General features: G+C 34.8%; 2 protein-coding genes and 1 long non-coding RNA gene across 3 annotated transcripts; 2 read left to right on the plus strand and 1 right to left on the minus strand.

Moving 5' to 3' along the window:
- On the minus strand, positions 1–3,318 carry LOC9298858 (VAN3-binding protein). Its single transcript, XM_021017037.1, has 7 exons — positions 2,781–3,318; positions 2,223–2,333; positions 1,522–1,954; positions 1,057–1,305; positions 938–987; positions 538–595; positions 1–144 (listed from the first exon to the last, which is right to left on the minus strand). Exons 1-7 carry the CDS (start codon positions 3,093–3,095, stop codon positions 32–34), a joined length of 1,329 nt encoding a protein of 442 aa, XP_020872696.1. The 5' UTR covers positions 3,096–3,318; the 3' UTR covers positions 1–31.
- A 4,434-nt stretch (positions 3,319–7,752) lies between these two features.
- LOC9298856 lies at positions 7,753–8,618 on the plus strand. The gene is made up of 2 exons (XR_002330285.1): positions 7,753–7,816; positions 8,351–8,618. It is a non-coding gene; the product is annotated as an uncharacterized LOC9298856 (long non-coding RNA).
- An 842-nt stretch (positions 8,619–9,460) lies between these two features.
- Positions 9,461–10,646, plus strand: LOC9298857 (leucine-rich repeat extensin-like protein 6). Its single transcript, XM_002862734.2, has one exon. The coding sequence runs from the start codon at positions 9,533–9,535 to the stop codon at positions 10,613–10,615; it is 1,083 nt and encodes a 360-aa protein (XP_002862780.1). The 5' UTR covers positions 9,461–9,532; the 3' UTR covers positions 10,616–10,646.
- Positions 10,647–10,652: the final 6 nt, after the last annotated feature.

Raw genomic sequence — 10,652 nt, forward strand, 5'->3', positions numbered from 1 at the left:
TCATACTCTCTCTCACTCTTGCACTCAGATGCTACAATCCCTCGCGGAACCGTCTTAACCCAAAGTATCTCAAATCCTCTCCTCCTTCCAGCAAATGGCGGCCTGGCCAAGCCGGAATGTTTTTGATCACATCAATCACAAGATCTGAAGTAATTTAGAATAAGAAAAAAAGATTAGGAAAATAAAATATAAAGGGAGAATGTGCAAGAGTCTTGATATTCACATTCAAAAGAATACACTTAAAAAAAAGTTAAAGATGGCGTCTCCTTTTGTTTTCATCCTCTGATCACTTTAGTCCCAAAACCCTTTTGCTTTTCTTTTTTCTTTTCTTCTCAAATCCCCAAATTCAAAGTAGACCCACATCAAAGTTTTGAATTCTCATATTATTGATAGTATCAGTAGATAGTGACAAACCTAAAGCTTTCACCTTTAGTTATGTCACATTAGTACTATGAGAAAATCAAACAAATTCTTTGTCTTTGAACTGATTAGAATCTTGATAGTTGTATGCATAATAAGGGTAAAAACTTCTCTTACTTTTGTTCTTCTTTGTGAAGGTCCCTCCTACATGCCTGCTCTTCATCTTCAATATAACCTTCATGTTCAATAACCAAATCAAAATCATAAGAGTGATGCCAAGAAATGGTTTAAACAGAGACTAAAGCAGATTACAAGATATACATCATTCACAAAATTGCTTTCTCTTCTTTTCTTGGTCTCTGAAATCTCTTTTTCATGTATTTTTTTTTTTGTATTCTTTTAACAAGATCACACTCATGTGGGTGACTTAAAAAAGTTTCCACTGATTCGCTAATAATGTATCTCACTTTAATCTTTCTTTCCTCGCTTCAAAGTTCATCAGATCAATGATACCATTGCTCAAGAAAGAGACCAAAGAAACTCGGGAGTCGGAACACACGATAAGAAGGAATCTTACTTGATTTAGCCTATTTATGTAAACAGAAACTATTTTCCAATGAAGATCACCTGCCAAAACCATAACATTAGTTAAGAAAAATGATCCAAGAAACACTGTTAATAGATTAGCGTTTTTACCTTTGCGGGTACGTTTAAGAAGCTGGCCACCTCGAGCAAGCCATTCTCTGTTGCAATGTCCCAAGAAATTATCCTCAACTAGAAATTCGCCACTGTGACTGCTGCTTGAGCTGACATTGCTACCATTACCGTTACCATTAACATTGCTGCAACCTCCGGGATTGATTCCTTTATCCATTGGAATAACTGATGCAATGTTCCACACCTCCTTCATCGCCCTCGCCTTCAATGTAGCCACTCCTCTTAACGCTGCACCAGAACCAAAACAAAAAAAAAGGCACTCAATCTAAAACATGTTTTCACTAGAAACATATATCAATTTCTAAAACACTGCGCGAAAATGTTCGTCAAATTCGTAACCTTAGCAAAAGTGCCAGATCCTTGATCAGTTTTGAAGTTTCAAATCAAATTCAGACTCACCAAAATGTCAATGAACTGAGAACAGATTAAAAATTAGAAAAGAACCTGTAGCTGCTCCAGCAGTTAATGTCATGATATCTCCGGCGGATCGAACATTAACAGCAGAACTAACAACAGAAGCTAAATGATCCCTCTCAGCTCCCATAACTTCAGCAGCCTCCACACATTGAGCAGCCACAAGTGTTGCAGCAGAAGCCACAGCCATATCCGTTTTAGCCATATTCTCATCTTTCCCAGAGCTCGACGAAGCAGCGGTTGCAGCCGCGATAGCAGCCACCGCAGCTGCCACACCAGCAACGGATACAGCAGCATGTATCTGAGCATTGTGTGCCCTAGTCTCTTCCTTCTTTTTCTCCCTCCGGTCTTTCAACCACCGTCCAACCGGCTTGGACTGTGTAGTTGTTGCCGTTATAGGTCCCGGAGTTGTTCCCGTTGAACGGAATTGAGAGTTGAAGTTATTGTTTGATCGACAAAATTGCTGCATAGACAATTAAAGCAAAAAAATCACAACAAAATCAGATTCTGTAACACCAAAACAAATGAAGCAAAAATCTAATTAAGGTAACACTCTAACAAGAAACCAAATCGAGTAAAGAAGATTGCTTTTATATTAAAATACTTCAATAATAAAATAAAAATCCACGAATCTTCATCGAAGAAACCAAAAACGAAAAATTACTAAACTAATTAAACATGGATTATCTTATATCTCAAGTCATTAGCCGGTAGAGATTAAAGAACCAAACCTTAATGTCGTCGACTTCATGCGGTGAAATCGGAGGACTGTCGGTTAAAGAACCATTGAGAGGACCGCTGCTATGAGAAAGCCGACCAGATGTTCGTGGCGACACTTCTTGCTGCAATAACAAAATCATAAGAATTAAGAAGAAGACAAAGAAAGAACAGTGGAATTGTTAGCTTTTTGACTTGAAGAAAAATCCAAACTTTTTATTTTGTGATTATGTTATAGGGCCCATGAAAATCATATCGATTTTATTAAGGAAGATATATATATATATATAATTACAAATCATTGCGCATGAAAAATTCTACTTTGGTTGAACCCACTGAAAATTTTATGATTCATGAGAATTGCGAAAGAAAAAAAAACGTGATCTTTAGACCAAAATCGTGCTTAACTCATGAAATTGTGATGACCCATTTGCAAATTTCAATGGAATTGAATCGAATAAGATCAAATTGACGAAATTAAGAGAATGGAGACAAAACAGAACAGAAAAAAATTGTCTTTTTGTCTGAAAATGCTCTGTTTTTTTTAAGAAGCGTTATATAAAACAACTCACAGACTGAGATAAGATACGATCCATGACCATCTGAGAAGTTTCGGAGCAAGCGAAGGAGAAAGTGTTTCCGGAGACGAAACTGTTCTCCTCCGTTTCAGTCTCGCCGGCGGTGATGGGTTGTTCTTCTTCGAGAATGACGGTGGTGCTTTCGATTGTATTCTTAGAGAGGATTTGCTGAGAAGGAGTGAGAGCTTTGGAGACTTCGTGAGCTGAAACACTCCAAGAGCGAGAGAGAAACTCCATCGGCTCTAATGGTGTCTCCGGTGGCCGGAAAATTGGGTCGGAACGCCATGGTGGAAGCACTGGTTTTTCCATTTTTACACAGAGAGAGAGAATCTTGAAAGATGGATGTGAATGGCTGCGATTTATAGAGTTGTCTGATATGTGACAACGAGAGAGAGAGAGAGAGTAATGTATCAAAGACAGTGCTTTTTTTCCTCTTCTCTGCTTCAATGCTTTGCTTTATTACTTTCTCTGTTAAAAAGAAATTTTTGATATTTAAAGGTAATAAATAAGCTAGGGTTGAACAGTTAATTAAATATTTTTAGTTGTTAATTTTCTTGTAAATTAATTTAATTTACTTAGCTGTAAATTTTCTTTTACTTTAATACACCCTTATCTCAAATTTTAGATAATGTTTTACCTGAAAGCACGAATATATTAAAAAAGTTATATAAAAAACTTTCACTTTTGATAATTTAATCAATAATAATCAAAACTCTTAAAATAAATTTAACTTTGCAAAGAAACCTTAAGAAAGACAAATAAAAAATCCAAAAACGTCATATAAAAAACACAGAGGGAATATGTTTAACTTTTATGTATAAGTTATTTGTGCGCATGACTTGAAAGTTGAAACCTAGTTTAAGAAAATTGTTTTCGTGTCATCAAAATTACAAAGTGAAAACCAATTATATAACATAGTCCTACTACAGTAATTAATTACGGTAATTCTGATACTTTACATTTTACACAAACAATTTTATAAACAAAATGAATAGAAATAAGAATTTAAGGAGACTCTGACTTCTATCTTAAAAGAGTGATAAATGGAAAGAAGACATAAATGATAAGGGACCTCATGAGTGACCTGCAAAATGTGGCGACTCATCCATCATTATTGAAATATTGGCAGGAGAAAGGTGTGCCCAACTTGCATCATTTCCATTGATCCTTGTTAACATTAAAATAAGTTGGGATATTTGTTTGTTTAAGACTTACGACCATGATTTGGTTCTACGCTTTATATGTGGTTTTATTTGATAAGCAAGTTCAGGCGTTTATAATTTAATAAGGTAAATTATGTTTTAATTTGATTAATTTTTATCTTTCTTTGTCAACATAAAATCAAATTTATGGATCATAATCTAGTGGACGACGGGAATATGCAAATTAATTGACGTTATAGTTTTTTTTTTTTTTTTTGATAAAGGATTGACGTTATAGTTTGATAAACGATTAATACAATAAAAAGAAATGAGGCGTTACAGTCTGATAAATAAATAATATAATAAAGAAAAATAATATAAAAATAAAAATAAATGAATTGGTGTTATAGTTTGACAAAAAAATGATTAAAATAAAAAGAAATAAGACGTTACTATGTGATAAACAAGGAATACAATAAGAGAAAGTATAAATAAAAAATTGTGCCTGTGAAAAAAATTGATACTGTTAAACCTTCTAACTTCTTTTTTTTTTATTTTTGGTAAAATAAGCCTTCTAACTTTTCTAGAAGATTCAATTCAAATCGGTTTCTTTGACAACAAAACAATGGTGCGAGTTAAAGCCAAATTTTAGTTGCTGCTACTTGTCCCAAAGCCACAAACATTTTGTTTTTTAAAAGTTAGGATATTGAGATTATCATCGCTTGAAAAAGGAACCCCAGAGTAGTAGTGCATTCCACAACATATGGGGAAAGAAGATCTTTCACATATTTTAGAAATAACAGAAACTTGTCACATATATAACATAATTTGAACTTAAAGATGATGCATCCCTTGGACAATGTCACCGTTCCCTCTTCTTTGATAGACCCTTGAAAACTCATAGCAAGACATCATAATGTTTTTGTTTATTTACAATTGTTGAAGTTTTTCTAGAGATATATAATACATACTTGAGATTAAGCATGCATAAGCTATAACAAATAACAACTCATTAACCTGAATTACTAACAAATTGGTTTTTGTGGTGCAGAAAATAACATGATCCAATCTCACATGGCTTGCATCAACGGCATGGACGGACCCACAGTTCTGTTTCTGAACCTGATGGTTGGTCTGGACTGGACCGGACCGAAGAGCTAGCTACAGAAAAAGGTACGAGATGACACGAGGTCGCAGAGAGTGGAGGTGTAGGGTAGTGGACAAAAGGGATAACCTCAGCAGAATTTGTCTCATTTGGTTAAAGAAAGAGTAGAATTATTTTCTTTTCTTTTTTTTTTTTGATAAAGAGAGTAGAATTCTCAATGTTCTCTCACCCTTTCGTATTAATTTCACGTTTTATATCAACTTTAGAAACTATACTAGATTTTGTTACGAATTACATTGTGATTATATTAACATAACGATATGCTCTTTTCAAAGGAAACTTACAATTAATTTTATTTTTCTGTTGAGATATTCGTGAATTGTAATTTTTTCGTAGAAGCCGTGACAACTACTAGAAGTAAGCCGGGTACTATTCACGTCATTATTTAGTTTGTGTAACGTAGCGAATTGTGATCACGTTTATAAGCGAATTGTGATCACGTTTATATGGCACTCAGGCCTCAAAGATATATGACACAGTCCTGGCCCAACATAAATGTTTCATATGGGTTTTATTACATTAAAAGATATATGGCACTCAGGCCTGAAACATTCAATGTAATAAAAACCCCATAAGGAAAAAACGTTTGTGAGCAGTATCTATTTTGTTGTTTCATTTATGTATTAGTCACCGTATTTTTTTGGATCATTTTGCTGGAGCAAAACCATGAAAAGTCTTTGTTATTTCATTTCTAAAATAGTGATGTTCATGTTCGTTTCAAGGTCGCTAATTACATCAATCAACGTGGCGTTTCGTTTTACAGTCAGTTGATGATCAAATCTTGTTTGTTTTAGAGTTACTAGTTTGGCAACATATCTCTGTGACTAGTTTCGGCGATTAATTTGGTGAGGTAAATTAAGTTTGGCATTTTTTACAGTTAAAAATATATAGTTGACAGCAACTACGATACAAACACAATTTAATCGTTGTAATCTGTTATGCTATAAACAAGTTAATTGTTATGCTATAAAACATGTTAGCGCATGATTTTTTTTTTTTTTTTTATAATCCAGGTATCCGAGCCGAAGCCCGACTAGCACCAAGGTTTGAGGCCGGTTCCCTTTTCGGACCGTCCGAGCCCAACGCTTAGTGTGTTTCCTGGAGGACCGAGGGGGCCAGATGAAAACCTCGGTAACCAACGGGAATCGAACTACGGGCACTATATTGGGATTACCCCTCAAGTACCACTAGCCCAACCCACGTTGGTTAACGCATGATTCGTTTTACATAGGTTACTGAAACAATTATTTTTAAAATGATCTATTATGCATATTTCGTGGACTGACCAAGACACAAAGAAGAATTCTATCGCAGAAAACGTTACAACTTTTTCTTAGGATTAGGTTAGTACCACTTAAATTAATAAAGTGTACAAAAGTTATAAGTTAAGTAACTCACTTTTTTTCCACAACCAAGTGGAGATTATACATATCAATATACATTGCATTATGGATGAATGTGATGTCAGTATGAATCTTTGGTAGTTAATCGCAGATTGTGATATACGTTTGACCTAGCTTAGCCATCGAACTTGATTTTGAAGAAATCTTAAGATCAACGAAAAAAAAAATCTCAAGTGGCTTAGTAACTAAAATATAAATAATAGTTGCGTATACGTGTACATACGTATAAACATACGTATATACGGAAGTCAAAAGCTTCGATATTAACTACACGCCAACCCTCAAAATAATTTCAGTACATGCAAGCTAAAATTATTACAATCCTCAGGTGATTATTAATCAGGTGATTGAGCTTAAAATTAAATTGTTAAGAACTTTACTTGAATGATATTGGGTTATTAACATAGATCACAAATAGTAAACAAAAACAAACACTAGTCTTAAAGACCAACAAGTTGTCTAAATTAAAGCAAAGATCAAGGGGGACTGGGGGAGATTTTGTATTCTGTCTCAATCCACAGTTTTCAACATTTGGTTTGTGTTCAAATATGTTTTCATGCTTTTTAGGAAAATTGATATTATAATTAGACAATAATGGTCTAAAAGTTTACTAAAACCGTGTTTCTGGTGGTAATTAATTAACAAGTAACAACCATCCGATGATTTATAAATGCCCCCTATGAAACTATGAATTTATATATTACTACATGGTTATGTGCTGGATCATGTTAACGGAGTCAAAACTTGTGTCGAAGAAACGAGGTCATTGTCTACGACATACTTATTAAATAAATAACTAAAAGACTATTTGTTAATTTTAGAAGTCATATTCGTGTACTTTTTCAACTGTGCTACTAAGAGCATGTTTATTGGTGAGTTTGGGTGGGTTTTACCTCATTAAAAAAATGAAAAAAATAAATAAATTTGGACAGAAAATGGGTTGGATCGTATCAGTCTATTGAGTTTTCTGGATCGGTTCAGTTTCACAGATGTCACCTTCTGAGTGGAGGAAACAAAATTAATCGGGAAGGATGACTAGCTCTGATCAATCTCCGTCGCACAACGTCTTCGTCTACGGCAGTTTCCAAGAACCAGCCGTCGTAAGTTTGATTCTTGAATGTTCTCCGGTCATCGTCTCCGCTCAACTCCACGGCTAGTTAGTCGTCTCTCTTCACTTCTCCGATTTTATCTTTCTTCTGCTTAGATTTTTTCAAGATTGATAAAATCTGATTTCTGGGTTTTTTGCAGTCACTTGTTAGACTCAAAGGACGTTTGCATCCATGTATTTCTCCTTCTGAGAATGGAGTAATCAACGGCAAGGTTTTGATTCCATCTCCTTCTTTTACAAGAAAAATTAGGGGTTTGAATAAAAAAATTGGGGTTTTCTTGTTTTAGTCATTTTAATTTCTGAAGCTGTAAACATTGTTTCTTGATTTGGTTGATTCAACATGTGGATCACAAAACCTGAAGTTAAGGGGTTGATGTTTTGGTGTAGATACTAACTGGATTAACAGATGCTCAGTTAGAGAATTTAGATATGATTGAACCGTTGTTCTGAGTTAACTTGGAATTTTATGTATCTGAGTTCTTGCTCTGCTTCACAATGTCGATTCAATTGAAGTTTATTTGATTGGAATTGCACTTGGTTGATTTGGAATTGCACTTGGTTGATTTGGGCCGTTGTCTTCTTACTCATATTCCTCTTGTTCTTTTTAGTTTTTACTTCATGATCACGATTCAGTGTTTAAGACTTGGTTTTGCTTCTTAATCATATTCTTCCTCTTCTATTAGCTTTCACTATATGTTCACGATTTAGTGTTAAAAGACTTGATTTTGCTTCTCTTAACACGCTAGATCAAAGATGGGATTCCATGCTTGGTTCCAAAGGATGGAAAAATACTTGAGGAGGAAAGTGGGACATCAAAAGCTTAATGACTTTTGCTTTTACACCAAAAATATAAAATGATCAGAGTGAAAAGGTAACAACTTGTATCTGCAGCGACTTATCAATGGTTCTTTCTGTCTTCACATTTTAGACTTGTGAGCACTTTTAAGTTTGAAGTTTTAATGGGAACATTGATGTAAGAAATTGAAAGTCAATAGAAGTGTAGTTGCAGTTGAATGTAACTACGTTTTCTTATTATGTTTCTTGAAGTCTAGGATTCTTATTGACTAGAATGAAAGTAAAAGTAGTATGATTTAAGTATAGGATTCTTGTTTACAAGTTAAGCAAAGTAGGACAAGCCATTGAGAACAATGATTTTTTTTATTTTAATTTCTAAAAATAAATTATAAATTTTTTTATTTATTTTAGTGATACCCATTAAGTTTCACCATTAAACATACAAATTTAACAAAAATCTTTTTAAGTATCATAGATTAAACAACTAATTAAATTAATACTAAAAAAATTCTAATGATACTCAATGGGGTTTATTGATAAACGTGCTCTAACACATGTAGCTCGAGAGTTCATATCCCAATATTGTCATTAATGATTTATTCAGGAGTTACAATGCTTTTTGGCTTACATAATTTTTTCAAAAGCAACTTTTTTGGCTTGAAATATTTTTGTTGAGATTTTAGTTTGGATATGTTATTAGAAGTGTTTATATTTTAGCCAAAGTGGATACACAGAAATTAGAAAACTGTAGATGCATAATTATTATTATGGTACAAAGAACATTCTTTGCTAATTCTGACCTTCTCTACCAAACCAACGAAAGTCAAATCAATGCTCCCCTGTCACCCAATATATCAAAAACTTATCAATCATATCACATTTGAATTAATCATCTTTATAAAATATTAATAAACATGAACACACTATAAACTTTTTTTTTTTTTTTTTTTTTTTGTGCACCGAACACACTATAAACAAAGACTGACTCTTTAATGGTAACCATTCACATCTACAATTATTTTCCAACATCAAAATATAACTTTTCAAAGGAAGTGGTTACACCCATTGTCTATACATATGCAACATAATACTCCCATTTCCAAAACACAAAATTCTCTCATCAGTCATCACTCATGAGAGAAGAAACCTTCTTTTTCCAATGGCGGTTCATGGCCTTTGGTCTCATCTTCCTCTTCCTTCTTCCTCAAGCTTTCACCTATGATACTCCTCCCATAAACCCGTGCTATGCACATGCTCCTTTTCTTCCTCCTATCGCAAACCCTAGGCTCTTAAAAGCTTATGCAGCTCTTCAAGCTTGGAAGTTCACCATAACTTCTGACCCAAACGGCTTCACTTCTAACTGGTGTGGTCCTCATGTTTGTAACTACACAGGCGTGTATTGTGCACCGGCTTTAGATAACCCTTATGTCTTAACCGTCGCTGGTATAGACTTAAACCATGCCAATATCGCCGGGTATCTCCCTATAGAGCTCGGTCTCTTAACCGATCTTGCCTTGTTCCATATCAACTCCAACCGTTTTCAAGGTCAACTTCCCAAAACTCTAAAATGTCTCGAGCTTCTCCATGAGCTTGACGTCAGCAACAATAAACTCTCCGGCGAGTTTCCTTCAGTAATCTTCTCTTTGCCTTCCTTGAAGTTTCTCGACATTAGGTTCAATGAGTTCCAAGGAGATGTTCCTGACCAACTCTTTGACCTAAACCTTGACGCTCTCTTCATTAACGACAACAAGTTCCAGTTTAGGTTACCGAAAAACATTGGAAACTCTCCGGTTTCGGTTCTTGTCTTGGCCAACATCGATCTCCAAGGATCTTGTGTACCTCCGAGTTTCTACAAAATGGGGAAAACATTGCACGAACTCATTATCTCCAACTCACAGATAACCGGTTGTTTAAACCGGGAAATCGGTATATTAAACCAGTTGACGGTTTTTGACGTGAGTTACAACAACTTGGTGGGTTCGTTACCGGAGACTATAGGTGATATGAAGAGTTTGGAGCAGTTAAACATCGCGCATAACAAATTTTCCGGCTACATTCCGGAGAGTATCTGCCGATTACCAAGCCTCGAGAACTTCACTTACTCGTATAACTTCTTCTCCGGTGAGCCACCGGCTTGTCTGAGGCTTCAAGAGTTTGATGATCGTAGAAATTGTTTACCTTCAAGGCCAATGCAACGGTCTCCCGCTGAATGTTAATCCTTTTCTTCTTATCCTATTGATTGTGCATCCTTCG

The sequence above is a fragment of the Arabidopsis lyrata genome (assembly GCF_000004255.2).
Source record: "Arabidopsis lyrata subsp. lyrata unplaced genomic scaffold ARALYscaffold_166, whole genome shotgun sequence".
In the NCBI taxonomy this organism is placed as follows: domain Eukaryota; kingdom Viridiplantae; phylum Streptophyta; class Magnoliopsida; order Brassicales; family Brassicaceae; genus Arabidopsis; species Arabidopsis lyrata.